At 44.9% G+C, this 19136-nt stretch overlaps 1 protein-coding gene and 1 pseudogene across 1 annotated transcript in view; one reads left to right on the top strand and one right to left on the bottom strand.

Moving 5' to 3' along the window:
• Window positions 1–14089, top strand: part of TULP1 (TUB like protein 1) — a 66796-nt gene extending 52707 nt beyond the window's left edge. Inside the window, exons 9-13 of the mRNA XM_054980411.1 lie at window positions 768–880; window positions 3739–3847; window positions 6424–6522; window positions 9577–9748; window positions 13764–14089. Of these exons, the coding sequence (XP_054836386.1) occupies window positions 768–880; window positions 3739–3847; window positions 6424–6522; window positions 9577–9748; window positions 13764–13897 (627 nt within the window). The 3' untranslated portion in view covers window positions 13898–14089. The remainder of the gene's footprint in view (window positions 1–767; window positions 881–3738; window positions 3848–6423; window positions 6523–9576; window positions 9749–13763) is intronic.
• On the bottom strand, window positions 8338–8517 carry LOC129329837 (DNA-directed RNA polymerases I, II, and III subunit RPABC4-like; annotated as a pseudogene).
• Window positions 14090–19136: the final 5047 nt, after the last annotated feature.

Genomic DNA, 19136 nt, shown 5'->3' with positions numbered 1-19136 from the left:
CAGCTGTGGGCCAGGCGCAGCAGGCGGCCAGAGTGGCACGCAGGTGGCTTCCCAGCCCTCCTGCTCAGCCGCCAGCGCTGCTGCCTCCAGTTCCACAGTGTGCGTCCCTCCCCCCGGTCAGCACTCAAGGCGGCTGTCAGCACCACCTCCAAGGATGCACCAGCCCTGCCCATCCCTTCCTCCAGACAGCTCAGGTATATGATCTCTCTCTCTTATGTTTTATTATCATAACAACTCTGTAAATATGTTAGATTAAGAGGTAATGAGAATGACCAACCCATGTGATTCAGTGATTTTTTTAAAAAAGGTAACTGAGTGGGGATTTGGATCCAGGCCTCCGCACTACTAGTTCAGTTCTCTAGCCTCTGCAACATGTTTGCTCTGTTATTTGCTGTTCTGCAAACAGCTGCTCCCATCAGCATTCTACTCGCTTGAGCAATGTGATATGGGAGCAGCCAGCTGAGGCAAGATCATCCATTCCTTTTTGTGAGCTGCAGAAGCAGCAGATTTTCCAGTTCACAGAAGAGGAGCTACGCTCTTGAACGAGTTTGCAGCTCTGGTGTCACACTGTTTGCGTAGGGATCTTTTTGTACAAGCAGATCCAGCTTCAGGCATTGCAGCTGGCTTTTCTAAAAGACCTTGGCCACCACTTTAATTACTGAAGAGTTTGAGCATTATGTGGACCTGTGGGCGCAAGTATGCTTTGTAGTCAAGAACTGCAGCTGGTTGAATGGACTCTGAAGCAGTTTTACTCCTGTTTCTCACAGGTTTTCCTCCTGGCTGGTCGGAAGCGCAAAAAGAGCAAGACCTCTAATTACTTGATTTCTGTTGATCCAACTGACTTGACTCGAGATGGAGGGAACTTCATTGGAAAGCTGAGGTCAGGGTTGCCATATGAAAATGATTAAAACCCAGGACACTCCTCAACAATGCCATCAAACAATATTAGGCATCCCTTTTAACACAAAATAGCTGCTTGACCTGCCAGTTGGATGGCTGGGAAAGACTTACGACTGCTTCCCATTTTGATACCAACTGGGGTTGTTCCAAGAAAGGGGAAAAATGAATAATTCTTAAGCATTCCCTGGCACTGCAGAGTCTGGACTATGGAAGTCCAGAGGACCGCTATTACAATACAGCTTCATGCCTTTGATTTCCTTTGGCTGCTCCACAGTGCCACCAGCTGGAATTTCCATGCATTCCTTTCTTGGCAAATGCTACACACTCCGCAGCAGGAAAAAATCTCTCACCAATAACTTTGTGTGTCAGACAGTCAAACTTTACAAACTGAATTGACCCCCAAGAGCATCCAGTTCCGTTTCCAGGAAAACTGGCTGTGCAGAATGTTGATTGGCTGGCTCTGAACGCAGTCAGGAAGCTACGTCCCCATCCCCAAGAGCCATGCTTCAAGTTAAGGAACAAGTGGGTTATAAAACAAAGATGCTGAATACATACTTTAATGGACAAACATAAAAGAAAGGCTTTTTTAAAAAAAAATCCAGGAGCCTATAGGCAAAAAAACTATCAGAGTCAGAACCAGGTAGAGGAACAAGGAAAAGCAGAGCTCACCCCGCAGCAGATAAATGTCTTCCTTCATTTTGTCACAATGAAGGAACTCTCTGGTGTTTCCTAGAATAAAGGAAGACATGTCCATCAGTTCCTAGGATGCATCATACTTTGATGTAAAGGAATATGGGTATACTAAGTGTATTATGACAGCCCTGTATAATTATACAGTCTTTTAAAAATTAGACATCTGTTAAAGTAATGGGTATTTTGGTTACAAACTTCATGAAGCAAACATTTGAGTCCCATTCCTAGTAACAGGGACTAGTGTTTGAAGATCCAAGGCTTGGACCAATGACCCCATAGTCTAGGACTGGGTCTTATCGCTGAGAGCTAGCTAGGGTGGTAAATGTCCTAGAGGTCTCATAGGACAGAACAGAAATGGAAATTGTGATGCTACTCCCTGTAACTGGCAAGCAGTATAAGACCGGCAGATTGACCAAAACTATCCTTTTGCCCTTCTCTGGTCAATAAATCATAACCTCTTGTCTATTGTACTCAGAAGCATTGCCTCCACTGCATGTCTGGCTGCAAGGACGCACTCTCTGTCTGCTTCTTGCCATGGCTGCGTCCACACTACCAGTAGAGAGGAGCTACAAAACACTTGTTTGTAGTTAGCTCCCTTGTTAGCTGTCTTGGCATGAGCACCCAGCAGATCAAGGATCCTGAGCTTTGTCTACCTCATCCCAAAATGTTTCTTATGAATTAAGTGGTGCACTGGCCAAACTCTGTCTTTGCTGTTTCTGCTGCAGACATGCAAAAGACAGCCACTACCTGTAGTGCTTGATCTATTCTTTTTAAAGTATTGTACTGTTTTGTTTTTTGTAAAGAGTTTATCTCTTCCTTCCTTCTTAAAGGCTGGAGCACAGTGTGGGCAAGGGAGTTGGACATTCATGAGATCACTTATCAAAGACCAGTTCTATCCCTGCAGCCCTTTAAAAGGAAATGCCAGGAAGTTTTTGTGCAAATATACATACTGCTCTTTACACAATATGGAGTACACAGGTTAGGTCTGTGGTCTGTTTCCCAGCCTGAATCACTCCTGTGGGGTACTATTGGGCCTGTTGAGGAAGCCCATGTGTATCCCAGGGAACATGTGGCTTTCCCCCAAATAGTGGCCCCTGGGACTGTTTCAAGTTGCAGGGAGGAAGGAGGCTTGAAACTCTTTTTCTGTGTGTACCACAGTCTTTGTCCTAATTATGCATCACACATGGGGGAACTCGCGTGTGATTGTGTCTGAAACAGGGTTGGGGCCTGAGACCTAACTTGTGTATTCTGTAATGTGTGCCTGCTCTACAACTATATACTCTGACCGTAAACATTAATTCTGATATATATCTGCCTGCAGTACTAGTGTAATATCATAAGAGATTTTTGAAAACCTGCTTCTATATATGGCCCCCAAGGCAGTTCATCAAATCCATCAAGAGTATGACAAAGTAGTAACACATGCATACACAAAGCCTTCCTGCCTTTGCTGCTCTAGCTATTGTTCTTCCTTCAGAGTATGGCCATGATAACTGAAAATACCCACTTTCCAGAAATAAGTTGCCAAGCTTATGCTCAGCGGTTGGGTATTATTGGTCTCTGCTGGTGAGGTTTCTGCCTCTGTGCAGGTGCATTGGAGACCTTGACACCTTCCATCCTTCAGCAGTGGCAGCTGGAAGGGACGAATCCTTAGCTGATGATGAGCCCAGGCAAAGTGGAGGGAATGCCTGGCTTTTTCCCGTGCCCCCTTTGATATGCATTAGACATTAGGTGATTTTTCAGCCTCACGATTAAGTGGTTATTCTTTTCTATATTTTGTGATGGTATTTAGCTGAGCAGAATCTGAGTGTCTTGTTATCAAATGCAGTCTCAGGATTGTCCTGGGGTGCAGGGAGGACAGAAGTAGCCTGGTTAGTTCTATTACAGGGTTTGGTGTTTTACAAGGCTAGGCTTCTAGAAATGCTACAGATATCCTGAGCGACCCTTTCATGCTCTCTACATCTCATCTCTCTTTCCCCACTCCCTGAAACTTACACATGCAAACTCTTGCACTGCAATGTATGTGTTAAGTGTAAAGAGAAATTCAAAGGGATGGTGTTTATTAAAACAGAAAAGTGGGGAACTATGCAAATAGTATTTATTCCTATCCCCCATGATTTCGTTTCTTTTGGGTTTTGTTTTTAGATCCAATTTGATGGGCACAAGATTTTCAGTGTTTGATAACGGCGTAAATCCTGACAGAGCAAACTCTGATTGGTCAAACGTGCGCCAGGAGCTTGCAGCTGTTATTTATGTAAGTAACCAACTTGTGAGTTTCTTTCTCCAGCTGCAGTCTGAGTGGTCTCTTGCAGTGGCTAAACATGTCTTTCTAACAGTCTACCATGTTTTTATTCTGCTGTTCCTCCAAGGAGCTCAAAGTAATGTACGTGGTATTCTCCTCCTCCATTTTATCATCACCACATCCTTATAAGTAAGTTAGGCTGATGGTGAGTAATTGGCTCAGGTCACCCAGTGGGTTTTAGGATGATGCATGCATCCAGTGGACCCATTATGAATACACAGGGTAGGTCCAGGTGCCCACCCTGTGCTTGGTGCAACGTGAGTTCTGGGTTCTTCTCAATTCTTGCAAGTGCAATACCTGATTGAAATCATGACTGTGGTGCAAGTAGAGAAAGAGGCTTCAAGCTCCTCCTACCCCTCCACATCATTTTCCCAACCTGATTGCTCCAGGGGTGGGGGCTGTTTGGCCACATGTACACTGATAGGTTTTTTCGACAGGCTCAGGGTCATTTCAGGTCCAGAAATGGTATATGTGGGTAGGATTGAAGCCCATTCTCCATGCACTACATTCACGGTCTGAATTGGGCACCACATGCACAGGAACTGAAGAGAACTCAACTTGTGTGTGACTGTTACATGGAACATAGGATAGGGATTATGGAGTCAGCCTGTGAACTCTGTAGGTGTAAACTTGGATTTGGACTTGGGTCTTCTCTGTACTCTTGCCAGTATGCCACACTGGATTTCTATTTAATGTACTCATGGGCATCTGTACCAGGAGAATTTTGAGTCTCTGAATGGAACAGAGCCATAAGGTCCATCTAGATGGTCAGCCAAAACATACTTCGATTCACGGGCAGTACACAGTGCTCTGCTCTGCAAGGTATAACTCTGGAGAGGGGAGCAACCATACCTGCTGTCATTTTGTTTTTCTAAATCAGAGAAGAAATGCACTTCTGTTGACAAAGGAGAATGCAGACTTTCAAGAGGCATGCTTCATGATACTGTTCTTGTTGCCTCATTAAGACCTGTATAGATATCTTTATTGTAGAAATGTATATTTTACTCATAGCTGAGGCTTCCAAAAAGATTTACAAAAGCAAAAAACAAAAAAATATATAATAAAAACACAATTAACTTATTAAAGCAATGATACAATCTGCTGTATAAAATATCTGTTGGTAGTGTACACCGCAAAACTTTGTCTGAAGAGCCAGGTCTTAATCAGTCTACTAAAGTCCAATGAGGAATGAGTTTGGCAAGCCTCCATTGATGGTAGTTTCTGCTATAAGGGAACCCATCAAAGAGGCTGTTTCCTGTGGCCATTTATCATATATCCACAGACAGGAATCCTAAAAGCAGCACCTTTTCAAAAGATCTTAAGACACACATAAATGTTGGGAAGTGATGGTTCCTGAGGTGCCCTGCTTTCAAGCCTTTGAAATGTCCAGAAACTGGCTTGAAACCAGTGTAGTGCTCTGAGAACTGATGTTATCTATTCATTTCTATGCAACCAATTCCAGTAGGCGAACCTGTCCCCATACTCTGGAGCAGCTGAAGCAGCCACAGCCACAGCCACAGCCACAGCCACAGCCACAGCCACAGCCACAGCCACATTTTATGGCAGTGTGCAGAACTTTTTCTAAGCCCGCATACTTTTTATCATCAGTCCAACCAAGTGTAGAGCCTCACCTGTTATGCATCCTTTGAAATAAACAAGATAATAATCTGTGTCCATGAAGGTGAGAGCTGAAGTAAGCCTTACCTGAATCCTTTACCCCCTTCTCACAGATCTGGGTCTTCCCAAGCTTGTCATATGGCAAGCTCTTCCTTGTAAGTGCCATGTGGATAACTTCCATAACCAGGGTAATGCCTCTTACATCATCATGTTCATTTCAAGATCTGCTCCATTTTTTAGGAAACTAAAGGTAGGAACACAGAGATGTGAGCTGCCTGTGCCTGCAGGTCACAGGGCATGGAGAAAAACCAGGCCATTATTGTTGCTGTTTCATCTTCATCATCAATCACTATCAATGCCCGTGGTGTTATATAGTGCAAAAGATCCCTACCCCAAGGAGTTTTAAAATTGTAAGGACAGAAATGGAGGCAGAGATAGAGAGAAGGGTGTGCAATCATTCCAGCTATACATTCTCAAGCTTAGTTTTAAAGGCAGATGATGACTAAGGAGTTGTGCCAAAGACTTCATGGGAAAAGTTTGTTTTGAGAAGGGTTTGAAGGAAGCAAGAGGGGCAGCACACTGAGGTGATCTGAGAGGCAGTTCCTGCCTGGAAGGGAAAAGACTGAGTTGTTTGAAGAAAGAGAAGACTTTGGGACAGCAGAGGGTGGTGGAGCTGGAGGACTGAAGGGAGGGATATGTAAGGAAAGGAGGCCAGAGAAATGGGGGGCATGAAGGGGTGCCATATGGTCAGATTGTTGAGAGAGGTGGCTGCAGCACTGAATTATAATTGTTTAATGTTGGGGGGAGGATTGATTTCATAACTAATGTGGCAAAGGTACTAACAAACTTGGGTTGGTCAGGGAATATATATATTCATGAATACATGAAAGATTTGGGGGTTTCTATTTCAGGAAACAAATGTATTGGGATTCAAGGGACCTCGAAAAATGACCATGGTCATCCCTGGAATGAATTCAGACAATGAAAGGGTTCCTATCCGACCCCGAAATGTAAGTCACAGGCAGTGTTTTTACCAAAGATACAGGCTCATTTTGAGTAACATCAGTGTACATGATGTTCCATAACTGGCAGTGCACACAATAAATGGAGAAATGTAAAAGACCTCCATTTGACATGGGATCGATCACTAGGGTTGCCAGCCTCCAGGTGGTGGCTGGAGATCTCCCGGAATTACAACTGATCTCCAGGCCACAGAAATCAGTTCACCTGGAGAAAATAGCCGCTTTGGAGGGTGGACTCTATGGAATTATACCATGCTGAGGTCCTTTCCCTCCTCAAACCCTGCCATCTCCAGGTTTCACCCCCCAAATCTCCAGGAATTTCCCAACTTGGATATGGCAACCCTATCAGTCACACTCATACTCTACCCTAGTCCTCCATGGTGAGTGGATGATTTCAAAAGAAGATCATACACTGAAGCTGAGAGAAATGAGGCAGCACTTACACTGGCCCCGAGAGTTAGGAGCCTGGGGGTGATTCTGGATTCCTCCCTGAAGATGGAGGATCAGATCACTGCAGTTGCCAGGTCTTCCTTTTATTATCTTCGGCAGGCCAGGCAGCTTGCCCCTTATTTGTCTCCCCGTGACTTGACTACAGTGGTCCAAGCAATGGTCACCTCTAGGTTGGATTACTGTAACGCGCTCTACGCTGGGCTTCCCATGGGCCTGATCCGGCGGTTACAGCTGGTACAGAATGCAGCAGCGCGGGTCATTGCTGGAGCACCGGTGTGGGAGCATATTACACCGGTGCTACGCCAGCTGCATTGGCTACCAGTGGAGTACCGAATCAGGTTCAAGGTTTTGGTGTTAACCTACAAAGCCCTACGCGGACTGGGACCGACGTATCTGAGGGACCGTCTCTCACCATATGAGCCCCGGAGGACTCTCCACTCTGGTGGAAAACATCTTTTAAGTGTCCCTGGCCCTAGGGAGGCCCGCCTGGCATCGACCAGGGCCAGGGCCTTTTCGGTCCTGGCCCCGACCTGGTGGAATGCTCTGTCTTGCGAGACAAGGGCCCGGCAAGATTTGCTTGCATTTTGCCGGGCCTGTAAGACAGAGGTATTCCGCCAGGCATATGGCTGACGCCGGGCAGTGCCCGCCCCCCCGTGAAGGGGGGGGGTTAAACCATCGCCCCTATGCGAACACAGAGGCATGTATGAACCACTATGCAGCATGAATTGTAATATTTAATGTTTTTAAATGTATTATTTAATGTTTTAAAACGTTTTTAATGATGTTTGTATTTGTTATCCGCCCTGAGCCTGCGAAAGCGGGGAGGGCGGAATATAAATATAATAAATTAAATTAATTAAATGATCCCAAGGTCCAACTTCTGCAAAGGGCTCGACTAAAAGCAGCTTAGAAAGGTGAAATGGGAGGGCAGTTCCTGACCAAATGGAGCAATGGCAAGAGCAGCTAAACTTTCTCCTCCCAACACCATTGTGCTGCAAGCGTATGATGGGAAGTCACATGACATCAAGGTCACATGACAGGGAAGAGAAGAGCAGCATTATAACTACACCAGGGTCAAAGCTAGAGCCATGGGTAGCAGACCAAAAAAGCTAAGGACAGGAAAAAAGGTGAGCACCAGGAGGCATTCTATGATAAAGCACAAGGAAAGATTTTAGCCATGGAGAAATCCTTTCTGTCTCTGTGATCTTGACTGCTGCTCCTTTATTTTTTTTAACTTTATTATGATCATATAATTTATACACCATTAGGATGAAAGAATATGTTTTCCCACAACAAAACATGAAATCAAATTCAACATACATTGAGAGAAACCAGAAGAATCTTCAACTTTCTTCATAGGGCATCAAACACAACCAATCTTTTTGTTCTTTTCCTGTAAATTATTCTGTAACCACATTCTCTTCATTGGATGGGATTTCTTGCTTTCATTTCATTTTTGTATGACATTCTCCACAAATGTATATCATGGGCTGCTGCTTGGGAGGTCCTCGGTACATCTTTCTGGGAGTCCATATTCAGAATGCATTATCCACAAGTCTTTGCCAACTGCTGCTATTCCTTTACATGCATACCTAGAAAGACAAGAGGCATGGCATCCTTGCTTTTCTACACATGTACATCAAAACAGGATCTCCCAGCAGGCAGCAAAATGGGTTAATTTTTATAGTGATTGCCAGCCAGCAGGTGAGACTTCGTGATCTACCTGAGGATTCTGAAAACAGTTGGGTCATGGCTATCAGAGAGCCAAGTTCAACTCCACAATCTTCTCCCGATGGTATGAACCAGTAAGGAAACACTGATCATCCCAGCAGTTTCTTCTGTAAATCCTCTTGTGCCAGCAAGCATGGTTGTTCACAGCCTGGTCTTAGGCATTTTCTTTGGTGGCTCCCATACTGTAAAAAAGCCTTTGTGAGACTGTGAGAAATACACCCACCTCCATGGCCTTCAGGAATTTCTTTAAAACCAAACTCTCCAGGATATCATTTGAAGGAGGATAGTGGTAAAGTACAGTTGCCACTTTGGATTGTGTCATGGGAGAAAAATGGCCTAAAAGTGGTAGGTCGGTAGGTAAGTCGGTAGGTAGGAAGGAAGGAAGGACTGGGCAACCCCTTGGGTTCTTCTGAAGATAAAATGAGAACCTTCTATAAATAACCCTGAGGAAGAGTAGGTTACAAATATAGGAGGTATAGGCTAAAGATTGTCTTTCACAGGCCCCCAGGTTCCCCCCAAGCAATCTAAACATGCATGTATGCACATATTTAATATCTTGGTACTTCACACATTGTTTAACTGGCTTTAAGACAGACAAGACTGTTTATTCCTCATACAGGAGATAATAGTGATGCCCAAAGACTGGAGGTCTTACAATAGCTGCAGCCCGGTTTAGGGCTGGGGGTGGGTGTTTTCTTGGACTTAATGGCACCCAAACTGGCAGGCTAGCCATTACTGCACTCCTCTGTTATAGTAATAATATGGAGTTACATCCATGTACAGAAACGGTAGGATTCCTAGAGGAAGTTATATTCATTTGTCCTTGAGCACTTCTCTCTAGTCCTTTTTTCACGTTTCTAGGATAATGATGGGCTGCTGCTGAGATGGCAGAACAAGATGATGGAAAACTTAATTGAACTGCACAACAAATCGCCAACTTGGAATGACGAGACCCAGTCCTATGTGCTGAATTTCCACGGCAGGGTCACCCACGCCTCTGTCAAGAATTTCCAGATTGTGCACAGCAATGACCGTAAGTCCTTTAGAATGGATGCCCCTTGAGAGCAAATGGCCTCTCTTTCGTGCTGCCATAGGATTCTGATTTAGAGCGTCAAAGAGTGCTAGCTGAAGACGACTTGCTGCTCTAGGCAGAGAAGTGCAGCACAGGGACCAGACAAGGACATCCCTGCGCAAACACAAGAAGGCAGCTATTAGACGTGACCAGGGTAAAGCTGTCGCTCAGTCCTCCTAAACCCACTGGCAAGTATCCAACCATCCACAGACTTCACAGAGCAGCTTCCCCTCCTGCTGCTTGCCACCCACTGAGCCCCCCCCCCCAAAATGTTGTTCCTGGGGGCAGTAGTTTGTCAGAAACAATGTGGGGGGCAAAGGGGGAGCTTGTAGCGGGAGGATCTACAGAAATGACCATACCCTCTTCTGTAACCAGAAGTACTGTTTTGTCATAGGAATTGCATGGTTGGACACAGGTCACTTACTCGGGAAGTAAGGTGGCTTATTTTGTCAGCCCCTCCAGGCAGGTTCTCTGGAGAGAGGGTGCAAAATATTTCTAAATAAAGTTCGATTGAAGTTAGTGGTACATATTTCAAAGTAATGGGTTGGATTCTAGAACTGTCTTCTCCCGAGTAAGGGAGTTTTGTTCTGGAGAAAGTATTTTTGCTCTGGAAGAAGGAGTCTTTTCCTCCAGAATAAGGTGTGTTCCTCTAAAGCAAGATGCTTCACTTAGTAGCTGTAGGATCCAACTCTATTGAGTTTAGGATACTGGTGGAAGGCCGTTGCTCTCCTGTGCTGAAGTTCTCAGGTTTTCCCCTTTCGCAGTAACATGCACAGAAACTAAATGCACGTTCTGAAGTATAAATCTGCATATATTTGACAAAGTGGGGCCCACCTTTTTGCAGTCAGAAGGGCCTTTGGCAATCTGTAAAGAGTAATCACTGCATGGGGATGCACAGAATTTACCCCCCCCCAAAAACCCCTCCCATCAGCCAAATTCTTTAGAGAATTTTTGAGGGCCGCAAGGCACAATTGGGGGAGTGGAATATTATTATATTATTGTGCTGTTTCATGATCTCTGAAGTTCTGTTGCAGCCATATGCTAATAATCCAGTAGAGGGAGCATGAGTGTAAACAGATCACAAGGAGAGATATACCCATATATATATGGGTATAAATACATGAGGCAGTTGTACAGTGTGAAGGATGCGCAAGATGTTGCTGCTTAATCTATATAATAGGCTCCATTCAAAATGATCAGCAGTGGTTACTGTCCATATGTATCTCCCGTTTAAAAATCTTTCCTCTGAATTTCCCCTTGGACAAGAATCACTTCCAGGGGGAGAGAAGGCAAACTGGAAGTGATTGCACTGGAGAGAGAGGTACACATATCATTAGTCTTGATTCAGAGGGTTTTATCACAGCGATATCCTGTGATAACGCAACCCTTGTCTGAACAAACAAAGCATTCCAGGGAGTTTCAGCTACACTCCATTACCGACAAACGTTGGGCCATTCACACAGCTGATAGGAATTCTGTGTTAGTCTGTTGCAGGAAAAATAAATAGGAGCCTCGTGGCACCTTAAAGACATGGTTATTTCAGCATAATCTAGATCCTAGTCCATAGATCTAGTCCACAAAAGTTTATGTTGAAATAGCATATTGTTAGTCTTTAAAATGCCTGTGCTCATCTTATAGGGTTCTCTATGAACACCCTTCAGAGATTTAAAAAAAACCCTGCTGTTGTTTACTTGATTGCATGCATACACATGAAGCTGCCTTACACTGAATCCAACCCATGAAGGTCAGTCTTGTCCTCACAGACTGGCACTGGCTGTCCAGGCAGAAGTCTTTCACAGGATCTATGTCCTGATCCTTAACTAGAGATGCTGGGGATTGAAACTGGGACCTTCTGCATACCAAGCAGATGAAGTCACAAGGCCCCAGTGCTGCCAGGGAACGCTGATTCTCTCGCAGCTCCCTTCCCGTCTGATTAGTGCTTTGATATTTCAACACCAGATGCTGAAATTCATTTAAGAGGTTGTGAGCAGTGTTGAAGCACTAAGCAGAAAAAGTAAAATAAAGACTCAGCCTCCTTCTCCTCTTCCTCCTCCCAGGTAAAGCATATTTTGGGGGCACGTGTCTCACAAAACTCAGGCTACATTGTCCAACAAGCTCAAAAACACCCAGTATGCATCTCACATCCTGTGCATTCACCAGTTGGCTGTTTGCTTGGAGGTCAACTAGACATTACAGCGTCCACAGGGCCATCCCATAGACACTGACACTATTTTAGAGAATGTGGCCATGTAAAAATGCTGTGATGGCCCGATCCTGATCAAGCCTGTGGCAAGACCAGGCAATCTCGTTTCCCTACCTTGTGCCTTTCAAGTGCTGAAACAGCCCTGAAACAGGACTGACTCTGAGAATCTGGGCTCAAGACGTGGGGTAGTAGTGAGTTTTGACTGGTGATGCATGTTGGTGATTGGTACAGCAACTCTAGTACAATCAGATGATAAAATATTGCAACAATGGCACCTCCATCTCCCTCAAGACTGCTGGGACTGTGGACACTGTGGAATCCACCTCAGCACAGCAGTTTTGCAGAGTGCCTGGTTGTCACCTGTCCAGCCCAATCATGAGATATTACTGTCTGGCGTGTAGGATTACACGGCAGAAAGAACCTGCTAGGGGGCCTCAGTTATTTTTACAGATTCTTGTTACCCTCACTTGTAACAAAGAGAGTCATGGCCGAAACAGTAAGTCAGACAGAGTTCTAGAATGCCACAAATGCTTTGGCAAGGAATTCTGGTGAGGGGGCAGTTCTCTTGGGGGAGGCAGCGCATATTGGTTTTTGTGCCCTGTCACCCTGCTGGAAAAAGAAATCTACTTGGTAGCTTCTGTTGAGGAAACAGCAGTTCGTTGCTCAGCAGGTGGCTGGTCACCTCCTGAACTCTGCTGTGCTCTTTGCTTTCCCCTTCATGCTCTCTTCTCCTTAGCATTTGAATAGAAATGTACTGAATAAAATGCTTTGTTCAGCTTCATATTAACAACACTGCTTTGGCACTGGCAGGAGAGATGCAACCCATAGAGTAAAAGCTGTTTACTCTAAGCAATTCTGGAAAGGCTCCTCTGGTGACAACAATACCTGAGCAATACCTGAGCAGCTCAGTTGAGTGGAGGGAACTACAAAACTCAGGCACACGTGACATGACACTGGTATAGGGTTCTGCTGACCTTTTTAGTACAGCCAGAAATGCAGCATGGGTTTGATAAAAAAGGTGAAGTTGCCTTCCGTTAAGTGAGACAACTAGTCCACCTATTGTCTATGACTGGCAGCAGCTGGCTCTCCAGGGTCCCTTGTAGAGAAATGTCTTCCTCAACACCAGCTACCTGAGGATGCTGGGAATTAAATCAGGGACCTTCAGCATGCAAAGCTTGTGACCCACCACTGATCCTATGACACCTTCCCTAAAATGCAAGAATCAAGATCATTTCTTCCAGCTATTCTGTAAGTTGAGCTTTCTGCCCCTCCCCCTCTTAAGAGTAGGTCATTGACATGGAATACCATCAATAAGAATTCAAGTGCATTTCCACGAGTTCTTTCTGGAAGACCACATGCGCTCTTTTCCTGCAGCCAGTTTTTGCAAAGGCTGAGGCTAGTATTTGGGCCCATGCTTTCACTGCTTTTATGAACCATATATGGGAATAATTGTGGAGCCTGCAGTGGTGACGTGGTCTACGTTCAGTTGGGCATAGAGGTCTTCCATGTTGCATCATCCCTGCTTTGGGGAAGGGGTGGGCTTTTCTTTCCCAAATGATTAGTGCTAAAGCATTAGATCAGGAGCAGAGCCATGTTTCCTGTGCAGAAGTGCTCTTTGATACCACAGTCTAGTACTTCCCCTCCACTTGCCTGTGTGGAATCAGGCAGAGAGAAGGAAAAGCTACCATTACTGTTGCTTTTCAACTAAGATTAAAGCAGAACCCGTTCTTGGTCATCTCCTGAACTGATGGTGTCTTATCCTCTTTCTTACAGTTGACTACATCGTCATGCAGTTTGGCCGGGTATCTGATGATGCTTTTACCATGGACTACAACTACCCACTTTGTGCAGTGCAAGCATTTGCCATAGCCCTGTCCAGCTTTGATGGGAAGTTGGCCTGTGAATAGCACTCCTGGGATCCTAACATGGCTAGGTTGTGCTTAATCTGGGACACCGTGGCAAAATTCCTTCTCTCTGGAGTGGCTTCTGCAGACTTCAGTTTACCTTAATGATACAAGGCAAAGGAGACGTGTGGACCAGGAATAGCCTTGCAAGTGTTTTACTAAATGTTGCCAATGCACAACTGGATATGGTTTCTGAAGAAATCCTGGCAGAATCAGTAAATGTGAATCCTTATTCACAGAGCAGAGTTTAACTGGTAACATCAAGTATACACACATGTATCTGGCACTGATGAGAAATAATGATGAACCCAGCAAACAGCTGCTTTAAGCTGCAACATTTTGGACCGTGACTCTCAGAAACTATAGCATTTGTGTATTCTTTGGTAATTTACTCACTCCCAAGGGATTTGGAAATAGCTAACAGTCTCAGGCTATCAAATAGTCACTTCCTGTATACATAACAGCCAAGGCTAGCATTGGTTTTATACTTTGAATCCCAAAAATATTTTATTGTTTAGATTCTTCAGGATGGGGGTGTATATGGTAATTTGCAATTTAAATGAAAGAGAAGGATTTTTTGGTACTGATAATGACCAATAAATGAGCAACTGGTAGGAAAAGCTCCTATTGGTGGTCCTTTTAGAAATCATGGCCTGTCTAGCTACTACTACACTAATCTGGTAGGCTGTAGATTTATAAAGTTGCTTTTTAGAACTCTAATTACTTTAGAGGTGGATTTGCAGCTCTCAGTGACTTACTTAAAGACCAACAACTGGTGCAAAAAAGGACAGTGCAAAGAAACATCCCCTATATTTCTTACCCAGGAAGCCCCATACTTTCTAGCTACAGAGCAGTTTGATGCAGATAATATTTCAGACAGTCGTTTTTGAGCTTATATGGAGTGACTTGACTCACAGAGAGTCAAATATGCATAGGACGGCTACACGAAGAACAGAATTTTCATTGTATATGTCCTGCTTGTGGAGGACTTTTCTGAATGATGATTTCAGTCCCAAACCCAAACATCATTACCTAACTCCATCTTCCTCAGAGGGTTCCTATCTGTATTGAATCTCCATCTTGCCCCTTTCATTGCATTCAATATGACCTCATTTAAGAAATACAGGTCCTTGCTAGAGATGGGCACGAATCGAATTATGACACAAAAAAATGCACGAACCAGTTGTTCATGGAAGCTCACTTCCACGAACTTCTATGAACTGGTCTACTGGTTCGTTTGGGTCGTATTAAAGGGGCAGTTTAAATGTGTGGCAGCGGAGGAGGCCAAAAACAGCCTTCCCACCGTTCAAATGGCGTGGTGGCCATTTGAAGGGGTGGGAAGGCCATTTTCGGCCTCCTCTGCCGCTCTGCAGGCCCACACAGCAGCGGAAGAGGCCAAAAATGGCCTTCCTGCCCCTCGGAGGAGGGGAAGGATGCCGTGGGCCTGCAGGGCAAGGTAAGTGTGGGGCTGGGGTTTGGGCCATTTAAAGGGGATTCCCCCGCCTGCCAGCTGATAGTTTGAAGCAGGGCTTTTTTTCTGGGAAAAGAGGTGGTGGAACTCAGTGGGTTGCCAGCACAGGACCACACAATGATGTTACTTTGGGTCATCTGGAACAAGGGGGGAGTTTTTTAAAGTTTAAATCGCCATCGGCGAAAATGGTCACAATTCCCGCTGAAAAAAAGCCCTGGTTTAAAGGGACCTGCCCCTTGCAAGGCAGGAAACGGCCCTTTAAACTGTCAAATGACCCTTTACCTGCCACTGCTAAGTGGCCGGAAAGGGGCATTTAAACCCCACAACCTGGTTCATAAACTTGCCCCAGTTTGTGCCAGTTCGTTGTTCCTGGTTTGTGAAAAACCATGAACCATGAACCTCATGTTTTGGTTTTTTTGTGGTTCGTGCCCATCTCTAGCCCTTGTCCAGGGAGGTTTATATCATGAAACTAGATTGAAGGTGAGGGGAAAAGGCAAGGATAATAAAGGATGAATGCTAGTAAATTCCTTTACGTTGATTTCAGTTGGGGATGAAGACTAAGAGATTAAGCCCAAAGGTGTGATGGATGTGGCAGGGCTTGAGGAGGGATTAGAAGGATGAGAGAACTGCAGAGGTGCTACAATGGTGATAAAAATGGCTGCCTTAAAGTACAAAGTCATGTCTGAAAAGGGACAACCATCTCAAGCATCGTTCTAGACTCTGAAAACACTTTCTCCACCCTTGGACTGTCAATCAGGGCTTATGAGCACCAAGGAGTTATGATTTGGGGCTTTGGACTACCTTGCATTGTCCCCATATAGATGCTATTAGGAGACATTTTTGTGACATAGGAGCAGGATTTCAGACATACATGGAAGGGGGGGGAGTGATAAAGTACCTATGCACAGATTTCCAGTGGGGCAACTGAAATTAGACCTTACACTGACAAACATTCCGTGTCCTTCTATCTCGGGTACATGCAATTTAGTGTCCCTCCCTCTCTTTCCTGAAGGAGAACAGCCAGAGCACATAAGCAGAACGTAAGAGCAGCTGTGCTGGATTAGACCTAGTTCCGCATCCTGTTTCATGTAGTGCCCAACCAGATGCTCCTAGAAGATCAACAAGCAGGGCACAGAAGCCAAAGCCTCTCCTTTCCTCGCTCCTCCCTGCATAGTATTCAACGAACAGTTGCTTCTGAGCATAGACATTCCATTTAATCTTCTTGGCTAATAGCCACTGACAAGTAGGAGACCTGCAAGGACTTGCAGAAGGGCATCTTATTTCCCCCCACAATTTCCTCTTCCCCTTCCTTGAAAGCACCTATAGCCTCTCCCCCTTTCCCTGCCTCCTCCTTTCATTCCCACCAACAGCCAACTTACCAGTACCTCTTCCCACATCTTCAGCGGTCCCTCCTTTGCTCCCCCTAGCACCTCTGTCTGAGAAAACGGTGACCCAGTTGGGCAGTGCTGGCAATGTCAGGCCAGGCCCAGTTGCACAGCAGGGAATCTACAAAGACTTGTGAGGATACTACATCCCCCCCCCCCTGTATCCCCTTCCCCACAATATTTCTTCTTTCCCTCTTCCTGGCAACCTGCATATCCTCACCTTTCTCTGCTTCCTTCTCTCTACCAACCTGCCTTTTATTTGCTTCCTAATTTTCAGCTATATTTATTATTTACTTTATAACTCAAACAGCTTATTTCATACACGTCGCCTCCATTTTATCATCAGTCAGAACAACCTTGTGAACAGGGGTGGACTGGGAGAAAAAAACCCTGGAAAAGGGCCCCTTCCTCCTGACCAAGAAAGAAGATGAGGCAGTCTGTCTGACCCTCCTTCCCAAAGGGGGAGGAAAAGAGGGCGGGAGGAAGGAGGAGGAAGCATGCTTAACAAATTTGCTGGGTGCTGTTTCTATCACCTTGTGTGGGCTGACCAAGGGACCTTGCCCCCTCACTCCACCTTGCTTGGGACTTGTGTGCCACCTCCCCTGCCCCACATGGGGCTTGGGCAGACTGATTTCAACAGTTCTGTCACAGCTCTGGTTTGGCTCAGGTTGGGGATGGAGGCCATTGAAGCCACCAGGGCTATCCCAGTGCTCTTCATGGCTAATCCACATCTGCTTGTGAGGGAGGTTAGACTGAGAATGGCCCAAAATCACCCAATGACTTTCCATGAAAGAATGGGCATTCAAACGCCTAGTCTGTAACTCTAACCACTACACCACACTGGAATATGTGGGGTGGCTGCTGTTGAACAGTAGCAACTGTTCAACTGTTCCATGCAGCACATGGCAGCTGAGGGGAACTGCTTCTTTAAATAAAAAAGAAGAAGAATCAAATGGGTTTGGAACAGAGAGGGGGAGGAAGGGGGAAGGAAAGGCTCCTGCCTCCCTTCCAACTTAGTTTTCTCGCATGAAAATCGTACGTGAAGAAGCAAAATAGGGGAAAGACTGCCACCTTCCCTGTATGCAGGAAAACATTTTGGAGGAAAGGCAGGAGCCCTCCCTGCCCCCACAGCACCATTCAGAGCCCATTTGAGGTCTCCTTTTTTAAAGAAGCAGTGCCCTGCAGCTGCCATGTAATTACAGGGAGCAAGTTAAAACAAGTGCGTGCTCATGCAGGAAAATATCCAGAAACACCACCGTCCTCTTTCAAAGGCCAAAGCAGCCCTGGAAAGAGCCTTTCCCCTTCCACTTTCCTTTTACTGGTGGAAACCAAGCCTGGAATGTTGGCAAAACTACTGTGGTTGCCTAGCAACAGCCACAGAGGGCATCCATTTCTTAAAGTTACAGATGCTTCATTTTGGTCCCGTCCCCCCCATTTTTTTTTAAGATTTCAGATTTTTATGCAAACCTTGGGCATTTTTCAAGTTTGTAGAATGAGTTGACTTGTCCATTTACAGCTCCAGTCTCTGAATTTAAGTATTGTCAGATTTGGCAATGTTGAGAATTAGATACATTGATCATAGGTCTATCCTCCTTGAATTTGTCCAATCCTCCTTTAAAGCCATTCAAACCAGTAGCCATTGTTTGGCAGCATATTTCACTAGTTAATTACTCATGTAATCTTGCCCATTTGTTAATCTTACTCAGTTTATTCCTCATTTTTAAATGTACTCTGAATGCCTTCTTATGTTTTCTTTAGTTTTAGGTTATCATGACCTGTGGAATGCCCTTAGGTTATATGGCAGACTAGAAATGTAAAGCATGATACCCCAATGGAAGAAAGTCTGCCCCCTGACAAACACTATAAGACTTCACAACTGATTAGGATCCTCCATCCTTCACACTAAACTGGATTAGATTAAGTCATTTCTTGGTTGGAGAAGGCCATCAAGGGAAGAACACATCAGGAGGACAACTGAGCTGTTTTAGGAAGTACATATTGACAGTGACTCAGAAGGTGTGGTTCTCTGTGAGTTGTTTCATAACACCGTGCAAGAGTATCGATGAGGTTCATTATGACACTTTTTCAGATGACATTGAGAGGATGTGTTCTTATGGAGGTTCTTGTGATGGTTTTAATATAGAAATATGTGTTTAAATTTGGCTGGGATATTGATATTGTTTAAGAAACAATAATTCCTCTTTCTTATGAGTTTTAGTTGGACAGAGAGAGAGAACCTTCACTTCCTGTCCTAATGTCTTTATGTGGTGTTACTGTGGGATGTTAGATGTCTTCCAAGTCATGATGAATCATACAAGGTGTGGAAGGAAGGCTGGAAAATGTTTTGTAAATGTGAGCTCTAATTAATTGTTATTGTTATTCTTAT

Source organism: Eublepharis macularius, chromosome 5, assembly GCF_028583425.1.
Source record: "Eublepharis macularius isolate TG4126 chromosome 5, MPM_Emac_v1.0, whole genome shotgun sequence".
Taxonomy (NCBI): domain Eukaryota; kingdom Metazoa; phylum Chordata; class Lepidosauria; order Squamata; family Eublepharidae; genus Eublepharis; species Eublepharis macularius.
The sequence above is the reverse complement of the archived record's forward strand: the minus strand, read 5'-3'. Positions and strand labels throughout refer to the sequence as shown.